The sequence below is a fragment of the Caenorhabditis remanei genome, chromosome X (genome assembly GCF_010183535.1).
Source record: "Caenorhabditis remanei strain PX506 chromosome X, whole genome shotgun sequence".
Lineage (NCBI taxonomy): Eukaryota > Metazoa > Nematoda > Chromadorea > Rhabditida > Rhabditidae > Caenorhabditis > Caenorhabditis remanei.
The window spans coordinates 16,928,994-16,949,248 of NC_071333.1; the positions used below are offsets into that span (position 1 = coordinate 16,928,994).

Genomic DNA, 20,255 nt, shown 5'->3' on the forward strand with positions numbered 1-20,255 from the left:
CTTGTCAATCAAGTTGGGGGTAATTTGCGTAATTTGCGTAATTTACGTAACCACCGACTAAATTATATTTCAAATTTTTATCGGAGAACTGAAACAAACGTCAATGACCAAATGACGCGACGACTATAACTTTAATTATTGTTGTTGAAAGGAAACAACACACAAAAAGTTCCCAATTTTCAATCAAAGAACCAAACATCGGTGCTGATAACTTTTAGGATTGCTGTGGTCTTCGAAACAAATTGGATATTAAAAAAAGACAGCAGGTTACATGATCTCAATCGGTCACACATATTATCTTCAAAATATCCAGACCTGCAAAATATTGGCCCGGAGTCAAAAAATGTTTCGAAATTTTTGTCAAAAATAGTCAAAAATTCTATGTGCGCTTGAGTTTTTATCGATATTTATAAACATAATTGAAAATTCGACTTTATTCGCAAAAAAATCGAAAAAATTCAGAAAAATTCAAATTTTTGTGCTATTACCCGGGCCGACGCGGTCCGCCTGTTGCAAGGTTGAAAATATCTCTAATTTTTTTTCGCTTTTTCAAACTACGGCAAACTTTAAAAAACTTAGCGCGAAATCTGAGTTGAGGGGACATTTTACTTTCCGCTATCCAATTCTGAGAGATATTACGACTATACATTTCCGAAATCGGTATTCACTTTTTTAGACAGAATTAGACAGATATCAAAAGGCCAATACAAGTTTATTATGAAAAGGTTGAATGATGTATGTATCAGCATAAATTATTATCATACTTGTCGCTAGGCTCCTTGTGCGCTGACCACAAATTTCGCAATAGTTTGTAAAAAAAATAAGTTATTTCTGTTTTTTTTTTTAATTGAAAAAGTATATTTCGCTCAAAAAATCAATGATTAGCTCAACGAAAAGCCCCCAGCGACATGTATGACTATTATCACTTGAGTATTGATTAATATTTCTCGACAGTGAATGTCATTGTCGATGTGCCTTCTCCGCCATTCGCCAGAAGCTCCTCCATCTGCTCCTCATCTGATTTGATTCCATAAATCTTCCGAATCTCTTCTACATTTTTGCCACGAATCAACTCGGCCGCGACTGCACATCCCATATTCATCAACTCATCAATTCCAAGAGCGTGTGAGGCGTTGAGAAGTGCGAACAGCTCTCCTGACTCCATCTTGAAGAATTTTTTGTCCCATTTTGAGAAATGCTTGTATTTAATCTTGCGGGTTTTCGGGGCATCACATTGGTGGTGGTTAAGCCAATCGACACATTGTTTTACGAGTACGTGATGGAATGGAACAAGAATGGGATCCATTGTTTCACAATTTTCTTCCGTGATTCCTGCTTCCGCTAATTTGTCAACAATGAACTTTGAAGCTCGTAATGCAACTTTGCTAATGATAAATTCGTGACCATCTTCTGAGATCAACTTGAAACGTTTTGTTGTGGTCATCTTGTCTGAAATTATTATTTTTTGTTTTCAGAAGTTTATAAATCTGAAAAGTTGATAAAGAAGGTATCAGACGGGCTCAAACCGGATTTATCGCAAAAAAGCTTGATAGAATGAAAATTATCAAATTGACTTTATTGTTTAAAAAAAGATTATTAAAAGAATCACTTATTACGGAATGGGAGAAGAAATAGAAATCAATTCAAAAAAGTGAATGGTTCGGAAGAATGGGATTGGAATTAATGAGCACTGGTTCTAATTTACAAATCTACACGAATTTTTTTGGATAAATGCCTACTTTGGGAGAATGAAATGACTATTCGCAAGAAAATGTGACTAGTGATGTATGTAAGATATTATATCTCAAACACGTGTGCTCTCCTCTCCGATAGATAATCTATTCTAGAAAGAGAAGCGGTGTGTTTTTTTCAATAACAGATTATTACGTGTTATATATATGTGAGAAAAAGGATAATCTCAGTGGCATCACTCTTTTCGAAAAGAATGAAAAAAAGATTATTGAATTTTAGATTTGGATAGATTTTTTTTTTAGGGGCTTCAACAAAATGGCACGATGACATGAGATAATACTTCAGCACCTATGCAGCAGCGGCAGATCTTTCTTGTGGAACATCATTGAACAATCCGCCCATAATCTCCAATGGATTCTGTTGAACAACATGGCAGCACATGGAGAAGAGTCCTGGGACGTCGAAGTGTCTTGCAGCACGGAGAAGGTCGAACAGCAACGTGTGGCGGATCATGAAGAAGTTGGTGTCCCAGTCAGGCAATTCAGCTGGTAGCGGTTGTGATTCATCGAATGGCGCATCGAATTTGTGATGGTCACACCACTCGATGAGTTTTCTCAAAACGGTAGCAGGGAGCTCCAAAACGATTGGTGGCAGTTGATCGGAAGGGATACGGTCCAATCCAACTGTTGTGAAGAGTTCCTCCAAACGGCCAATCATTGCAACGGTACGGCGGTCCACCAGAAATATTTGTGGTTCAGAAGACCGAAGTTTGTAGAGCGCCACTGGTTGTTCGACTTGCATCTTAAAAAAAAAGAAAATTGTGAAGACAAGAAAATAATCGAAAAAGAGAATTAAAAGTAAAAGTCACGAGGGGAGAACAGATACGAACTGTGAAGAACGAGACAAGCGGAATGATACAAAAAAGTGGACTGATACTGATAAGTGTCCCGAATCAACCTTCTTTTTTTTGTACAACAGGCAGGACCTGATAAATGAAGATAGATTCGAAACAATTACATCAGTAAAGTTAAAGGAAATGATTAAAAGTTTTCGAAAATGCGGCGACGGTGCGAGAATCAATAATGTGCACGCGCATACACGTTTGCTTTCGACGCCTTCAACAAGAGAGGTTCCTAGGCCACCGACCACGGCCGCGGCGGAGAGGGAAGAAACATGTGGTCACGAGGTTTTCGCCGCTAGTTCGATGGGGAACAATCGATTTACTCAAACGTTTTTGGTGGAGAAAACGGTTTCTTGGAAGTATCAAAAAAGGAGAAGTCATTGGTTTTTTGGATTTTAAGTGCCTAGAAGAAAAGGTTTGAGTAATTACATGGTAACCAATTAAAAGAGATCATTATTCAATTTAAATTGGTTTCTATTTGTCGGAAAACCAGTTTTCAGCTATTCGTCGGTAACAATAGTCATTCTCTGTCAGAAATCGAACCTTCAAGACTACCTTCAATAAATAAGTGAACCGCGACGCAGCCGCCTCGCCTCCCACAGCTACATGCTGTTTCGCCGTTTGCTCTGGCGGAAAAGAGAAGAAGACGTTCGTAGGAAAAAGTGGCTGGCTTGCTGCACGAAGGCATTGAAAAAAGAGACGTTTATGAATCCGGCAGGTGTCGACCGTCTGGTAGTATTCTTTAGAACGACTGTTTCGTTGACACAGATTGATTTATTGAGATGAAACTTGATAAAACATGTGACTAAATGGAATGAAGAAGTGATGAAAAGTAAAAAGAAAATCGATTAATTTTTGGAGAAAAATATGAAATTGAAAATTTGGTACATATGTGGCTGAAAAAGGAAATGATTGGCAATTGTAAATGGAAAAAAAGACTATTACCTGTGAAAATGAATGGAAAGATGTATACATTTGGCTGTAAAAAGGTTCAAAAATTAAAATTTGAACGTTAGATTTACAATGGGTGCATTAGAAAAGAAAAAAAATACAAGTAAGATTTTTGTAGGTTTGTAGGGAAAAGGGATCGATCGTTTAGTATTTTACATAGTTCAAGTTCCGGAGGCACAGAAACGTGGTCAGCATTATTTTGAGCATTCTATCAGGCGGCTGGAATCGCTGGAATCATGTCAGCATCCTCCTCGTCGTCTTCTCTCAACTCGTCATCCACATTGAATACATCTTCTGGTTCACCAACGCGCAGCATCACTTTGACTTCATTCATACTTCTTCCAAGGGTGATTGACACCGCTCTGCAGGCGATGTCGAGGAGTCCTCGGATTTCCAAACGGTACGCCGCTTCAATCAGAAGGAACACAATTCCATTGTTGTCGTTGAGGAATTGCGCGTCCCAGACAGGAATGAGCCGGTAGTCTTGGTCGGCGTCGTCGTGACGATGATGATGGCACCATTCAATGATTTTCTCGAGGATAAAACTAGAGACAGTGGTTTGAAGGGGTTGTGCGGAATCCTTCATGAATGGGTAGACGACTGAGAAGCTCTTGGATTTTTGGATGAGCCAGTCTTGAATGACGAAGATTTGTCCATCAGAGGATCGAATCTTGAAGATTGGCTTCCGCTGGCCGACCACCATTGGTTACTGTGCCTATAACAATACATTTGAGAATAAAATGGTGTTAAGGAACAAATGAAGAATGTGAATATGAATATGGTAAGATAGATTTGGGGGATAGGAAAAACGAAAAACGATCTGTGAAGGAAACATTAGAGGCCAAATTTGAGAAGATGCGTCTAATTGGGTGAGGTTGGAGGGAAGTGACAATTATGCTGCCCCACAGACCATGCGCAAAAATCGATAAAAGCCACGTTATCGTCGTCTTTCTGCGCAACGCACTATGTATGCATAATTAGTCCACCTTTCCTCTATCTTCTACCTCTCGCCCATTCCGCTTTCTCTCCTATTCAATGTTGCCTGACCTTTATAAGACCAACCCAATTGTTTGCGTACTGTTAGAAGGGGATGAGGCAAGAAAACGTCTACGGGTTAGTGGGTCGCGTTGGATTATCAATCCGGAACGACGCGCATGGTGGAAGAAATGTTTGCACCTATACCTAATAGTAATATTAAAAAAAATTAATAGGTATTGTTGAATTAAATAAAAAGAAAAACTGTGTAGAATGGGAGTTGGTGAACAAAAACTGAACAAACATTACACTTATTAATAGGGAAAACTGTTGAACAGAAGTTTGAACAGAAGTTTGAACAACTGTTACTTTCGAATCCTTCTAGCACAGAATTTGTGTTCTCGAGGATGGTCATTCTCGACAATCTCGACAAAAAATAGGCAAACTCATAACGCATGCCTTTATTGTGCAAATACAATTGTGACCCAACCTAAAAGATATAACAAAGCAGAAGGTAGAAGAGGAAGATAATAATCCTATTGTCTCTCCTCTCTAGTACGCAGCAGCTGCCCAATCAAAGGTTTTATGCGTTTTTTGTGGGGAAAGACCCTCGATATATCTTCAAACATCAGACAGAAGAGTGTTCTTATATCGTTTCGAGTACGTGATGAAAAGAAGGGACATATGTTCAGAATTACGTCACTGTGTTGAGTATTCAGGTATAAAAGCAAAGAAAATAAAGTAAAAGGATATGAAAACAGTACTAAATGACTTTTCTAAAACAAAAACAAAACCAGTATAAAAATTCAATTATGAAATAATCTAAACGGTTTTTCACATCACGAACTTCCCACATCGTTTCAAGGTCAATGGATAGGACTTGTCGATCTCTTTGACATATCGTTCGTAAGCTCTGTAAATCACATACATCAGGTTCATCTGGTTCATTTTTGTATTCACTAGTAACACAATTACCACTCACCTCTTTCGGCCGTATTTTTTTGAATGAGAGATCACAGATTTTGAGTACATCGTGTCATCTAGTTTGATGCCTTCGTGTACATCAAAAACATGCGAAAGTAGATTGAATGTATAGTTTGCACGGCATAAACTGTATATCTGTAGAAAAGTATAAATAGTAGCTGTATGCAAAGTGAAGGAAACGAACCAGAGACTGCATCACCTTAATTCTCGCAGGAAAGTAGTCAGCGTTGTATAAATCATTCCGGTGTAGAATAACTTGTACCTCCCATAAGCTACTTCTGAAAAAAGGAAAAATTGTCTGAAACGAGATTTTGAAAAATAAACCAATCAAAATACTAACGTATAAGGAATTTCCCATGCCACTATTTTATCCGTGGACTCAGAAACATTGAACCAATGGGAAATGTTTGTGATTTTGTGTCCTTTGAAGAAGAATTTGTGATGAAATTGAAATACTCTGGAAATAAAACTATTTATCTGTTTGGGTGAAGAATACTAACTTTTTGTTTTTGATGGCAGCTTGTAATTGCTTGTGGTCAGTAGGAATAGTGGTTTCGTTGGTTTCGAAACGTCTGAAATTGGTATGCACTTCAGAAGTCGTGACGCTTTGATATCTTTGTGTATAGTAAAAAAACAAATATGCTCAATATACGATACCGGCCAAAAATATATCATATATTGTCATTTTCAGTTGCAAACGTCCATCTTTGTGTCATAGAAAAACTAACAGTTTTACTATGACAACCTCTCATAGTTGAACATGTGCAACTAAAAAAGGCAATATATAATATGTTTTTGGCCGGTACTATAGACACGCAAAAATGGCCATCTAATCTTTAAACTTGGACAAAATTTAACCGATTGATTAAAATGTTATATCAACTCTTTTAAACGCAAATTTAGAAGATTGAGACGTTAATTCTCGTGCGACCACATTTTCAGAAGCCGTAGTCCATCTTTCCCCAATTTTTCGGTACCCGGGTTCTCCTACACTTTTTTGTTACCTAATTGGTCCAATAAGGCACGAAACAACAGTATGTAACTCAAAACGCTGACGGCGTTGACAAGCTGTGAACACGAATTTTTTAAATTTACGTTTCGCAAAGAATTTCAAAAATTCATAACATACCTGACAACCAACAATTTTTTATTTTTTCCATCAATCATTTTATTTGCAATTGGCTTGACTTTTTTGGCAAAATTTTTACTCATCACCATATCTACATCCGCAATGAAATGTATATCAGATTTAGCTCCATGCCTCGCAACATTCCTCATCAGATTACTGGGATACAACTGAAACGAGCCAGCTACTTCTCTTCTGTACTTCTCCCCTGAAATAGATATGTTTCAGTTTTTGCATGCAATCAAACTAATTACACATACGGTTTACTAGAAATTCCTTGCATTCTCTATTTTTGGATGCAATTTTTATCAGTGGACAGTTGTCCTGGAAAGCAGAGAGGCGGAAGGCAAAATGTATCGTCACCTGGAATGAGAAGATTAATTAGATGATCAGTGAGCTACTAACTCTTATCATTGACGTCTTTTGAAAATCAAAATTAGAATTGACTTTTAAAGCATAAACTCAACAAAAACGATGAAATGACCAAAGTGTGTTTTGGCAATTAAAAAATTTATATGAGTGTATTGCTGTGGCCAGAACAAATCATAAACGCGGTTCCAAATATCCAAATCGAACATATCCTTTATTTTCTACTATTGAAAATATCTATTAGCAGATTCTCAACTTTCAAATACATTTTGTTGCAGATACAGTATCCCCAATTTTTACTATGTATTAATTTTTCGTTTAACCAAAACGTATCGTAGTGAAACGAATTTCGACAATTTTTACGATCAACAAAATTTTGCAAAGTGAATTTTGAGAAAAGTAAGTTGTCTTTTTAATATGGTAATGTCTACCTCGCTAGAAAATACTTTTACGACAAAAATTGCCAATCACAAAAATAAAGATCTCGACTGAATCTACAAACCCAACTGAGAACTGAGTTCATAAGACGATTACTGAAAACATGACACGTGCTAAAAATTTTTAATTAAAACAGAGTGTTGCAATCTTTGTTACTAGTGCTCAAATTAAAGTAGGCTATTATTGGAATTACCAGTGATTTGCAATTTTTGAATGCTATTTATGGTGAAAAGTACAGTAATACTAAATGTTCACACTTTCCGCCGTTGCTATAGTTTAGTGAATTTTCTACGTCACTCAGCTCATTTTCCCAACTCCCTACTATACAGGCGAACCGATTTTTTAAAAACCTACGGAGAATGCAGATTTTGTGTCAAACAAATATAGAAAAGAAGATTTTTATGGTCAATAAAATTTTGTAACCATTAAAGTGAAATTCGAAAAAAGTACATCACTTGACAGTTTTTATAGATATCAGTCACAAACCTTCTTTCTAAATTCTTCGTCACACCGATGCACTTCAGAGATGTACTCCAATGCTTGTCTTGAATGGAAATCAACAAATAATCCCAAAGATATAGGACCATCCCAATTCGATGGTTTTTTCTCTATCATTTTCATCATTTCTGGAGTTCCATGTATAGCCAGAGTGATTGGTTCGAGACCATCTTCTCGAAACCTGGAATTATAAATCTAATGAACATATGATTAGAAAGTGAACTAACGAATCTGTAGCAACCAAAAAGTTGTATGCAACACAATACTCATCATTATGTATTTCAGACTTTATGAGTCCCTCATTATTCGTTTCCTGGCTTTCTCGAAACTTCCGTGACCAACTGGAACCAGTCTAAATTTGAACATTGTCAAAAGGTTTTCAAATTTTATGAAACTTACTTGAGTAAAACAAAAAATGTACAAAAATAACCCGAAAATAACGAAATAGTGCCACAATTGAGAACGAGGTCGTACCATCTGCGAGACGCTTGATATGACTTTGAAAATACAAGCGGTCTTCTTGCTAAATGTGAGCTGTAATTCAAAATGTCTAAATTTGGATCAAATGATGATCATTGAGGTCATTTTGTTGCTCGGCGGGAATATTTGAACAGAATATTGATAAGTGTCTAAATGATAAGAAGCAGCATGCATAGCAATAAAAATACAAACATGGAGTAGTAATGACACACCCAGAATAGCAAAGCAAAACACAAAATGTTCTAGATATAGTTATGAAAATGGATGGGGTGAATATACGTTGATTTGAAACAACTATTGACAATTTTGTACTATATAACTATTGCTGCTCCAAAAAATAAATGATATACAACAGAACCAGGAAAAAAAAATTCTAATAAAAGTGAATGTTTATAAAATATGGTTATCACTTTTCGTTTTTCTGATCTTTGAAAAGCAAAGCAAACAGAAAATGCAGCATTTCCTTCAACAAGGAAATATATTTTCAGTGAGAAGGATGTCGTTCGGGAACCATATCGAAGACAAAAACAAAACCTTTCCCTTTCAAAATTGAGTTTTTTCGACTACTTTCATAACAGGTCGAATATCTTTAAAATAAAACAAACTTTGATAAGAATTATTTCAGGTTTTAACTTTTAACACTCTCAGGTTTAACAATAATGCACACCATCTTAGAAAAGACTTTTTAAAAGGCAAAAACTTGGTTTCGTTTCTGATGTTTGACAATTAGCACAGGGTTACGTGTTGAATATTCAATTGGTTAGCAACGTGTGACGTTACATCGTTTTTAAAACATATCTCAGAACTATGTGAAGGAAAAAGGAACTTGTAGATTTTTATTTGTTTTTTTCAGTTGATGGGGCAAAAGGAACGAAGGGCGTTGTATTACATTTCATGGAAATGGGAATCGGGACGAAGAACATGAAATTATCAGCAATGAATCATCGGAAAAGATATAAGAAATAATAATCGAAATTTGAAAATTATTTTGAAAAATGCTTATCGAGCAATAGTGATATGAAAAATGATTTAGTACAGTAACGATTTTTTGGCGATTCTTCCTCTAGAATATTTATATCGTAGGTAATGTTTAAATTTTATGGGAAAAGGAATTGGGACAAAAAATTGAAATTAAATGATCAGGACTGAATAATCAAAAATGACCATAAAATCAAATTTGGGATTTGACAATGATTAAAAATACAAATAATAGTGATATGAAAAACGATTCAGTAAAATTAAATCAAAATCGAGAGTCTTGATTGTTTTGGTTTACTTTATGTTTACAACTCGACGTTTCCTCGATAAATTTGTAACACACTAACACGTTGCATTGGTGTTTCAAAATTCCACCGATTCTCATAAGTTACGTTGTGGTATGCTGGCATTGGAAGTGTCTTTGTGCATTCTATGGAACATTGACATTTTGCTAATCCTCCAATCGGAATGACCATATGATGTGGTTTAGGAATTGGTGGGAACACATCGATATGGCTGGAAGGTTCCTCGATATGTTTGAACTGAAAATTAAGATTGCAAGATAAATGCGCTCAGAACTACACTAACCGTTCTAGCACGTGACCGTTTTGACCATGGAATCCGTTGGAATGTTAAAGCATACTGTTCTTTTATATTGCGGAGTAGTGCAACACTTTGGTCAGTATCTGGAAGCGATTGAAGCAGGGTTTGAACTATTGTAGAAACTGGTTGATGTGCAGTTGGAGCTAATGTAGGTTTTGGTGTGGTCACTGTTGGAGGTACGACTTGAGTTGTTTTATTTTTATCATCTTTCTTATGAACATTAAGCGGAACAATGGTTTTGAGCCCTGGAAAAACTAATTTTGTCAGATATTTTCCGATCGTTTTCTTTCTCCTTCTGCTTATAACCAAAACATCTTGAAACTGCAATGGTCATATTTTGAAAAAAAAATTATGTTTCCTTAGCTATTTATCCGATGTTCTCACCTTTCATAGTTCAAGTAGTTATCTCAGCTTATCTCAGCATTAGAATTCTGAGAATATTTAAGTCGAAAAGTCATAAAACGTGGGTTTTCGAAAATGTGAATTAGACAAATTAGCACTGGTAGGTTGTATTATAAACGACGAATTATATTACGTGAGCTCTTGTGATTTCGCGTGTGCTAGACGGAGAGTAAGCCTATAATTATCATCCTCCGTATAACGCATAGCATTTTGTTTTCCACCCGTTGCGTTGACAACGTCCCATTGGGATGTTGAGTATTTTGAATTTTATGAAGTGGTAAGAATCTCTTTTAAAACTTTTAAAATGTCATGTGCTAGAATGAAAACGGTTTAAAATCATCTTTTTTGGGTCTTGGCTCCTGGTTTAGTGGCCCGCCTCAAGCTTTCTGGACGACCTACATTACCGGTCAATATGTTATGGACTATAGCCGTTTTTCGGTTGAAAATGTCTGATATCGAAAGTGTGCCATGAAAATACTGACAAATAGAATATGCTGTAATTGTTCTGAAGAATTATATCTTACGGTATAAAATTGATTTGAAGTGTCATCTGTTTACTGAAATCCCAAACCTCTATTTTAGAAACGTTGAAATTATAGTTCTAGTTATCGGTTTAGTCAGAGTTATAGGCTATCGTTATACAGTACTGATCAAAAGTTATGAACTTTGGTCGTTTTCAGTTGTAATTGTCCAACTTTGAGAGTGCGTCATGGTAATACTGATTGTCCCATCAATCCGATTTTAAATGAACCATACAGATCAAAAGTAGATCTTCATTTTTGTAGTTGACAACTTTTTTTGTACGAGCACTCCCTAGAGCTGTCATTTTCAGAGGACAGCTCAAAAATTTTACTATTTTTCACTGAAATTGGTCGATTCGAGGTAGAAATTGCTTTGTCGATACGTAGTCGAGCGCCGGTACAATAAAGGTGTCTACTACAAAATTGAAGCACCACTTTTGATCTGTATGATTCATTGAAAACCTAATGGGTGTGACCGTCAGAAATACCATGACACACTCTCAAAGTTGGACATTTTCAACCGAAAACGGCCAAATTCCATTATTTTCGACCGGTACTGTATCACATAACCTATAACTAAACCTCTAACTTTCACGTTTCTTCGCAGTAATTACAGTAGTTATTTTTATTGTTTCTTGGTAACCATTCTTTTCTGTTTGCCAAGAAATAAATAGAAGTTTGGGAATTCACAAAGACGACACTTCGAATCAATTTTAAACCCCAACAACGAGGTCTTTGGAATTATTACAGCTCACCATCTAGGTAGATCCGGCTGATGGTTTTTTAGAATAACTTTTTTCCAAAACAATTGATTATTATCTTAAACCAGCCAGAAATGTACCCGCATGTGGTCTAAAGCGCCGATCGGTTTTCAAAGCGCGCCAGTTCGGTTTTGCTCAGTTTCTCTTCTCTTCCCGTTACCGTTGCGGACATCGCGTCAGACAAACAGCCAACGTCCAATTGTCTTTTTTATATAAGAATGAGAATAGGTATTCAAGTTGCCGTCAGCTTAACCCGGGACATCCGTGGATGTTCTGCAATTTTTGTTCAAATGTTTTCTGATGAAAGTTGCTTATAACAGATATCCCAAATACCTATAATATGAGCTATCCCATTTGATATCATTGTTTTTTGAAGGAACCTTCTCAATAATAACCATCGGAGCGCATTGACCCGGATTGCAAGTTTGTAGCTCATAGGAACAATTATCTTCTCAAATTTCCCTCACCAGAGTTCCCCTTCTGCATCAACATCTTCTTTGACTTCTCATTTTTCCCCGCATCCCTTTCTTTCATTCACTTGCCTTGATTCTGGCATTTTTATTCATGATGTTGTGGTGTTGTTGAATGTGAACAATATATAATAATTAATTAGCTCTATTTTGTTATTGGAGATTCCGCTCAAAAAAAAAAATATATATATATTCCTTTCAATGTATCTCGCTCCCACAAATTCCTCCTCGTGTCATTTTTCATCTCTTTCTTAATCACAATATATCTGCCTAATGCACTTTTGTGTCACGAGAAGTCTTTTACGTCAATACTCACAGATTTTTGCTCTCGGTTCTCATTTCGTTTCCTATTTCATGTCCAGTTGGCAAATTACTCTTTCCATGGGTTATACTTCGACATTTACCAATCAATTCTCTTTCCCATTTTTCTGTTTTATGAGTCGATTGGAGCGAATTGATGACGACCGCTCCCCCTCCCCCAATTTTCTTCTCTTCATTCATTCTTCCTTTTCTTTCCTTCTCGCATCTTTTTCTTTTTGCCCGGCTCAGATTTTCTGTCCTCTCTGGCATTATTGGACTTCTTCGCGACACGATTCCTATTTCTGCTTGGACATCAGAAAAGTTAGAGTTGATATGAAATTTTAATACAAACTTTTAGAAAGTCATAACATTCTCTCTTTTCATTCTCTTGATTGTTCGGTATTTGAATTGGCAAACGTCTCTTCTATGTTGTCGAGAGGCTCAGAATCAAAAGTTCTGTTTTTGTCGATTTACAGTTAGTTGATGTGTTTTTTTCGACTCTTCCACAATTATAAAATATTCCACCGATTCTCATAGGTTATGTTGCGATATTCTGGCTGTGGAAGTGTCTTTGTGCATTCTATAGAACATTCGCACTTTGCTAATCCTCCAGTTGGAATGACAATATCATCTGGTTTAGAAACTCATAGGAACACATTGAAATACCGGGAAAGTTCCTCGCAGTGTTCAAAGTAAAAATAAGGATTTCAAGATAAAAGCGTTAAGAACTATAATAACCGTTTAAGTACGTAATAGTTTTGACGGTGGAACCCATTGGAATGTATACGCCTGTTGCTCTTCTACATTTAGGAGCAGTGGTACAGTTTGAGCAGTTTCTGATAGCGGTTGAATCACAGTTGTAGATATATTTTTGCGAATGAATATTTAGTAAAATCATGGTTCTGAGTTCTGCAAATGCTAATCGCATTACATATTCTTGGATAGTCTTCATTCTCCTCCTGCTTGTAACCAAAACATATTAAAACTGCAATAGTTCTATTATGATCTTAGAATTTCTCTCAATGTTCTCACCTTCCAACATAAGAATCCTGTTTGTAATAATGTTGCAAGTTATAAAGTCATTAAACGTAGGAAGTTTGAAAGTCTGAAGTGAAGCCGAGAAATTAGACAAATTAGTATTGGTGTGATGTGTTATATGAGACGATTTATACTCCTAGGGCTCGTCGTATTCTCGTGGTTTCGCGTGGGCTTGACGGAGAGTAAGCCTATAATTATTATCCTTCGCAAAACGCATAGAATTTTGTTTTCAACCCGTTGCGTTGACAACGTCCCACTGGGATGTTGAGTATGTTGAATGTTTCCTATGGAGTGGTAAGCATCTCTAGAACTTTTTAAACGACATGTGCTCGAATGAAGAGCAATTTTCAAACAGTCTTTACAACCATTTGAGCTGTCTAGACACTCAACATCTAGCGATCGTTCACTTTTACTTAAATATGACATAACTAGCTTGAATTGGGCGTTCATCACATTCAAAGTTTATTTTGGTAAAGTCTCGAAAAGCGAAGATCTGTTTAACAGGTGCTTGTATTTTTTGCGACAAATGACATCATTGCAAATTACCAGTAGCCTGTACATGTGTTCCATATACGTTTAATGGTAGGCGGAGCTTAGACACAATCCACTATAACAGCCTCAATAGAACCCTCTTCTCATTCCTTACTAGTTGTTACAATATTTTATTTATTTCAAGTTTTGATCTAAATAATTATGTTGCTCCAAATGGAAAATAATCCATAAAAAGTGAAAAGATATTTCAAACGAACTGAATAAAATCTAGCTAAAATAATAGATATTCGGAGCTGTCACCAAGGAAAGTTTGAACAAAATCACGCTAAAACTGCCGTCGGCCCAACCCGAGACCTTTGCAAATTTTCTGTATCACTTGATTATGTTTTCTAATGGACCTATTCTCGACCTATTCACAAGGTAGCAAAAAAAGCAAAAAACTATTTTCTACTACTAGCAAAAAAAAGTTTTTGCTTTTTTTGCTACCTTGTGAATAGGTCCATAATAAAAGTTCCACACAGTACCGGCCAAAAAGATTTCATATTTTGTTTTTCAGTGGAAAATGCCCAACTTGAAGAGTGCGTCATGGGGAAACTAATTGTTGCACAAAATAACTTTTTATAGGATCGTTCAGATCAAAAGTGTATCTTCATTTTTGTAGTTGACTTCGTTTTTGTAAGGACGCTCCCTAAATAGATATTGTCAGTTTTAGATGAAAGCTCAAAAATTGCACTATTTTTCACTGAAATTGATCGATTCGAGAGAGAAATTGCTTTTTCGATAATTAACTCACTAGTCGAGTGCCGGTATAATAAAGTTGTCTACTACAAAATTGAAGCACCACTATTGATCTGTATAATTTGATCTGTGTGAACTTTACTGAGTGTGAAGGTCAGAATTGCCACGACACACTCTCAAAGTTGGTCAATTAGAACTGAAAACGGCCAAAGTCTATAACTTTCGACCGGTACTGCTCTATAACAGATAACTTCAACTAGACCTGTAACTAGACCTTTTACTATAACATTTCTGCATATTAATAACAAAAATTGTCTTTATTGTTTTTTGGTAACCATTCTTTTTTTCCAGTTTTTCACAACAACAGACGGACCGGAAGTATGTATCTCATAAAGGATGTGTGTGACTCATAAAAACAATTTGCAGTTTCTCAAATTTTCTCCGCCAGAGTTCCCCATGAACTTTTATTGCACGTCATCTTTGACTTCTCATTTTTCCCCGCATTCTTTTCTGGAAAATTTGAATGTTAGTGTGAGGTTGTAGACCTAAAAAAACCACACGCCCCCACATTCCACTCAAAATTTTCATATTCCTTCAAATGCACCTCGCTCCCACAAATCCCTCCTTCATCTTCTGCCATTTTTCCTTTCTCTCATGATCAAAATATATCTGTCTAATGCACTTTTGTGTCACGAGAAGTCTTTTACGTCAATACTCACACATTTTCACTCTTGGTTCTCATCTTATTTCTTATTTCATACCCATTTGACAAATTACTCTTTTCATGGCTCATACTTTGACATTTACCAATTCTCTTTTCCATTTTTTTGTTTTATGAGTCAATTGGAGCGAATTGGTGACGACCCGCCCACTTTTCTTCTATTTCTCCATTCTCCTTTTTCTTCCCTTTTCGCATCTTCTCTTTTTTGCCCGGTCCCTCTTCCTCTGTCCTCTCCGAGCACATTGGGCTACTTCGCGACCCCGTGCCTCTTTCTGCTTGAGCACCAACAACAGAAAAGTCAGAGTTGATCTCAAATTTTAATATAAACTTTTAGAAAGTCATAACATTCTCCCTTTCCATTCACTTTGTCGTTTGTTATTTGTGATGGCAAACGTCTCTTCCATGTGGTCGAGAGAGGGCACCGGGTTCTGCCGGCCACGGGGAGCGGTGCCGCTTTTGCAGTCTGTGTCTCTCGCTTCTAGTAACATTGGAAATCTAGGGGGCGCTTGAATGGTCTCTTCCATTTTTTTTCCGTTTTCAATCGAGAGGAAACCGTTCTTATCGTTGTCTTCGAATAGGCTCCTTGAAAGTTGATACGCCTCTTCTCAGTCAGAAGAAACATAAGGCAGCTGTGTCTAGTCAACCTCGATTAGCTACATGCATTCCCACTCCCCCCACTCTTGCCCAATACATCATAGCAGAAATCAATAGGGGGCGCTCTTCCCATCGAACATTTGTTCTGTTTCCTTGTCTCTGAACTCGTGATCTTTCCTTTTTTCGTGTCAATAATTTCTATATTACAGAACCCACGGAAATGAGTAATCCTCGAGCGTCGTCTAAGAAAATTGAGGTCGTCAAAGGTGACGACGCGATTAAGGGAGTAGTTTCGAAAGATGAGACTCACATCCAAGAGCTCGTTGCCAAGGGCGACGACAACAAGGATGCGTCCAAAGGAGTCGAGGAACAAAACCATGACCCTGACTTCAAGACACTTGATGAGTTCCTCAAGGACAAAATCAAAGAGGCAGTAGCGGTGTCAATTGACTTGAGAACGACAAGCCCGGCAGACCTTGCCAAAATGTCTGATCAGCAACGAGAAATTTTCTTTTCAAAAAAGATCTCTACGATTTTCGAAGTAACCACTGCTCACATCCACACATTTTGTAATACAGTTGCCAACGAAGGAATCGAGCATTTCGAGAAGGAAAGGGAAATCGAAAACAAGGAAAGCTACTCGTATTCCGAGTTATACACTCTTCAATACGTCGCCAGAAATAAGGCGCACACTTCGGCCAAAGCATTTGTTGGAGCGCTGATGGCTGAAAGACTGAAGCAAGCGGGTCCATCTGTTGACTTGGCGGGACCTACCCACACCGTTGTTCGCTTTTACGTAAGTTGAAATAGTCGAGATAAGACTAATCTTGTATTTTTTGTTTGCAGGCTTTGGCAAGACTCGAAGATCACTTCGATGCTCTCTGCAAGAAGGAAGACGAGGAGTACAAAAGCAAGAACGTCGATCCAAACGGAAGTCCGTTCGACGAAACGGAGGAGCAGAAACTGGAAAAAAAGGAAAAAGAGAAGAAGGGAGACCGGAGAAGGGTTTCGTATATGGTCAAAGTGTGGAATTCTCTGAAGGTTGAGAATGAACAAATGTTCCGTGAGATAAAGGCTGCTCAAAGGAGGAAAGCACAGTCGGAAGCGGATCGGGGATTTCTGGAGGCAAATATTGTTCTACTCAAAATTCGAGAACGAGCGCAGATGGAAAATGCGAGAAACCGTGAAATGAGTGCGAGACTGCAACAAGCGGTTAACGAGATGGTGAGTTAAATTCATGATGTTTTTCAGTATTTTATCTTAATTCATTTCAGAACGCAGCAAACCAAATCACTCATCAAGTCATCTATCCGCCACTTCCACCACCGGACGCTCTTCTCTATCCAATGGGTTCCACGACAAGATGCGTCTGCAAGCCAGGTTGTCAAGTCCAGTTACAAGAGCCGTCATATCACATTTTGACTCCGGATGACTTGGCATATTGGGGAATCACCGAGGAGAGGCAACAACAGCTCAAACGAGGAGCCCCACGTTCACCACCTAGAAAATAATTGAAGAAATTTATCGAGTGATGTGTAATCTTATCCACGAAATCTTATCCAGTCCAGTTTTTATCCAATCAGCCGTGTGCCCCCCTTCCCAAAACTTAACTTTGACCCTATATCTCCTGTATTTCGTTCCCTTTTATCACTGTGAGTTTATTGAGATCTCGCTGAAACACTTCTTCGCCATGTTGTGATGAATAACCCCGTCTCCACTAACTCAAATTCTCGCATATTTTTTCGCATATTCTCACCATGTTCACCGTTTCTATCTTCACAGTAATCACCACTTCACACCAGATAAAAAAGTTGTTGGAAATGTTTTTTCATTGATTAGTCTAAACATTGATGTATTGAAACTTTTTTAGCCCAGATTTTCAAGCATTTAGCTTGTTTTGTGCAGGAAGCGTGAAATAAAGTGCATCAAATTCACACGACTTCTAAGTTAGAAGAGGCGTACCGCTCGTACGTCTGAAACAGTCCACTACATCTTTTGCACAGTTTAGAGCAATTGATCTACTGTTGATTATATTTAACAAAATTATCACCGAGGGCCAAACGCCATGCGCCTTACTCTCAAGGTGAACAGTGCCGTGTGGTGTGCACACCCTTTCCTCGATTCGCCTCATTTTTCTCTGTCTGCGTGTCTTTTCTCTCGCCTTCCTTGTTTTTTCCAGAGTTCTTGTTGTTGTTTGATCCTTGAATTGGCAGAGTTAACTTATTTTTTGCAGTTATTTCTCTGAAAACGGGCCTTTGAAAGATTTTTGTCTCGCTTACCGATTCGTTGTAAAAATCTCCCCCTTCTTCCATTTATTATCATCATTCGCTTTTTTCAGGGTTTATTATCACAAAATCACCGATGCCAAAACAACTTCAAACTCAGAAACAAGAGGACGTCCCTAAGAAGGAGGAGAAGACAGCCAAGGAGGACGAGCAAACGATGATCGTCGACAATGATGCGTGGGTTAAAGACCTGAAAGCATTATTCAACACCGAGAAAGTTCTGACTGCAACTCAACAGAAAAGCTATCTTTTTGGCCCAATGCGCTTAAAAGGACAACTTATTTCGGAACGAATTAGTCTCGCAGTTTTCATCCGCACCAAGATTTTTGGAACAGGAGTGGAATCGTTCAAAGAGCATCGAGACTTCACGTTGGAGAACTCCTCATGCACAAACAGACATCTACCTTCTCGGAAAATAGCTTAAGAAGAGGCTCAAAGTTTGATTCTAAAACTCATCAACAGTGCCGTAAACACGTCACGATCATTCTTCGACAAGGGAGTTGTCAGTCTATTGGAGTCTAGTCTTAGCCAGAATGTAAGTTGAATTTTTGAAAATTAGGTTCATAGAATAATCTTGCAGCTTGCCGCCGAGTTCGAGCAGTTTTACAAAAACTTCTGCAAGCAAGAAGATAATGTAAAAATTGACGGTGGAGAAAATGTTGTGAAAATGGAGATTGCTTCTGGAGAAGACGGCATTTCGGGTGAATCAGCATCCAAAGCAAAGGCAGAAGATGAGACAGAGAAGGCTTCAGTAATGAGTGAGGAGCTGAAGCTGAAACTTGAACAGATGGTGAGTTTAACCAACTAGCTAATATTCGAAATTGATAAAATCAACTTATTTCAGTATGCGTCGCTTCCACCGCAGCACGAACTTGTCTATCCGCCTCCACCACCACCAGGATCACTCCGTATCCCAATCGGTAAATTTGCAAAGTGTCAGTGCAAAGAAGGTTGCGAATTCGAGTTGGCGGAGCCGGCCTACGGATTCCCAGCAGTGAAGAACTTATTGAGTTCTGGATGATTCTTACTGGAGACAATAAGGAGAATGGCAAAAAAATCTGTCTGGAGAAAAGGACGTTAAGCGACGTACCGAACACTTTGCGACATGTTTCTTCTTCTTAACCGATCCTTCCTTTTTCAATGTTCTCTCATTTGTTTCCTGGTCAAAATGTTTTTTTGTAACATATTAAGCTAACTCGCATTCATCTTTAATCCATATCTGCTTTCCATCCAAATTATTGTATTTTGAACCCATTTTATTCCTAGATCTCGTGCTTCCCAGATGCCTTCAACACTTTTTCCGCGTGGTTTACTTGATCTTAAGCGTTTTGATGTGCTGAGTCTCGCCGTTGTTGTTCTCAAAACTTTTTTTATCTGAAATTTTTTGCTACTTTTAAGTTTCTTAAAATAAAAATCGAATTTTACCCTTTCACCCTGGTATTGTGAATAAAATCATTTTGGTAAATTTTACTCGTTTATTTCTAATTTTGAGAATATCTTATAGGACATTTTGGAAAGCACAATAGGAGAAGTTAACATCAAATCTCACTCATCATTTAATTGGACATTGTCGTTCGGAGAAAGTCCTCCCATTTTTCTGTTCAATGTGTGGGAATCTGTTTTCAACGCTGTTTAGGTGTAGGCTCCTTGAAACTTGATACGCCTCTTCTCAATGAGCAAAAACAGAAAAGAGTGGTGTTTATTTAACCCTGATTAGCTAAATCGGCCATGCGTGCCCGCTCCCTAACTCGTGCCGTCAAAAATTTGTTCTTTTTTTGTCTCCGGAACAGTTAGCGCAGCAAGAAAACATGATAATAATTTCGATAACTTCTGAGTTGCAACGGGAAAGGTCGGCCGGGCCAAAATTAGAATTGAACGATGAGTTGTGGTTGAAGTTTCCGTGTCGTCTTTCTCAAACGTAGGAGTCAATTTCGGAAT

At 37.6% G+C, this 20,255-nt stretch overlaps 7 protein-coding genes across 7 annotated transcripts; 2 read left to right on the forward strand and 5 right to left on the reverse strand.

Moving 5' to 3' along the window:
* Positions 1 to 937: 937 nt before the first annotated feature.
* Positions 938 to 1,444, reverse strand: GCK72_025401 (uncharacterized protein; the record flags this gene model as incomplete). Its single annotated transcript, XM_003103538.1, has 1 exon — positions 938 to 1,444. One exon carries the CDS (start codon positions 1,442 to 1,444, stop codon positions 938 to 940), a length of 507 nt encoding a protein of 168 aa, XP_003103586.1.
* Positions 1,445 to 2,040: 596 nt separating this feature from the next.
* GCK72_025402 (uncharacterized protein) lies at positions 2,041 to 2,493 on the reverse strand (the record flags this gene model as incomplete). The annotated part of the gene is made up of 1 exon (XM_003103641.1): positions 2,041 to 2,493. The coding sequence occupies one exon, from the start codon at positions 2,491 to 2,493 to the stop codon at positions 2,041 to 2,043; it is 453 nt and encodes a 150-aa protein (XP_003103689.1).
* A 1,262-nt stretch (positions 2,494 to 3,755) lies between these two features.
* On the reverse strand, positions 3,756 to 4,247 carry GCK72_025403 (uncharacterized protein; the record flags this gene model as incomplete). The annotated part of the gene is made up of 1 exon (XM_003103564.2): positions 3,756 to 4,247. The coding sequence occupies one exon, from the start codon at positions 4,245 to 4,247 to the stop codon at positions 3,756 to 3,758; it is 492 nt and encodes a 163-aa protein (XP_003103612.2).
* A 1,106-nt stretch (positions 4,248 to 5,353) lies between these two features.
* On the reverse strand, positions 5,354 to 8,411 carry GCK72_025404 (uncharacterized protein; the record flags this gene model as incomplete). Its single annotated transcript, XM_003103661.2, has 10 exons — positions 5,354 to 5,432; positions 5,502 to 5,638; positions 5,688 to 5,781; positions 5,844 to 5,960; positions 6,004 to 6,075; positions 6,633 to 6,837; positions 6,890 to 6,992; positions 7,923 to 8,115; positions 8,162 to 8,286; positions 8,334 to 8,411. The coding sequence occupies 10 exons, from the start codon at positions 8,409 to 8,411 to the stop codon at positions 5,354 to 5,356; spliced, it is 1,203 nt and encodes a 400-aa protein (XP_003103709.2).
* A 1,286-nt stretch (positions 8,412 to 9,697) lies between these two features.
* On the reverse strand, positions 9,698 to 10,386 carry GCK72_025405 (uncharacterized protein; the record flags this gene model as incomplete). The annotated part of the gene is made up of 3 exons (XM_003103667.2): positions 9,698 to 9,934; positions 9,981 to 10,240; positions 10,380 to 10,386. 3 exons carry the CDS (start codon positions 10,384 to 10,386, stop codon positions 9,698 to 9,700), a joined length of 504 nt encoding a protein of 167 aa, XP_003103715.2.
* Positions 10,387 to 16,252: 5,866 nt separating this feature from the next.
* On the forward strand, positions 16,253 to 17,543 carry GCK72_025406 (uncharacterized protein; the record flags this gene model as incomplete). The annotated part of the gene is made up of 3 exons (XM_003103698.2): positions 16,253 to 16,828; positions 16,879 to 17,256; positions 17,307 to 17,543. The coding sequence occupies 3 exons, from the start codon at positions 16,253 to 16,255 to the stop codon at positions 17,541 to 17,543; spliced, it is 1,191 nt and encodes a 396-aa protein (XP_003103746.2).
* An 850-nt stretch (positions 17,544 to 18,393) lies between these two features.
* On the forward strand, positions 18,394 to 19,338 carry GCK72_025407 (uncharacterized protein; the record flags this gene model as incomplete). Its single annotated transcript, XM_053736327.1, has 4 exons — positions 18,394 to 18,686; positions 18,780 to 18,852; positions 18,898 to 19,107; positions 19,162 to 19,338. The coding sequence occupies 4 exons, from the start codon at positions 18,394 to 18,396 to the stop codon at positions 19,336 to 19,338; spliced, it is 753 nt and encodes a 250-aa protein (XP_053579893.1).
* Positions 19,339 to 20,255: the final 917 nt, after the last annotated feature.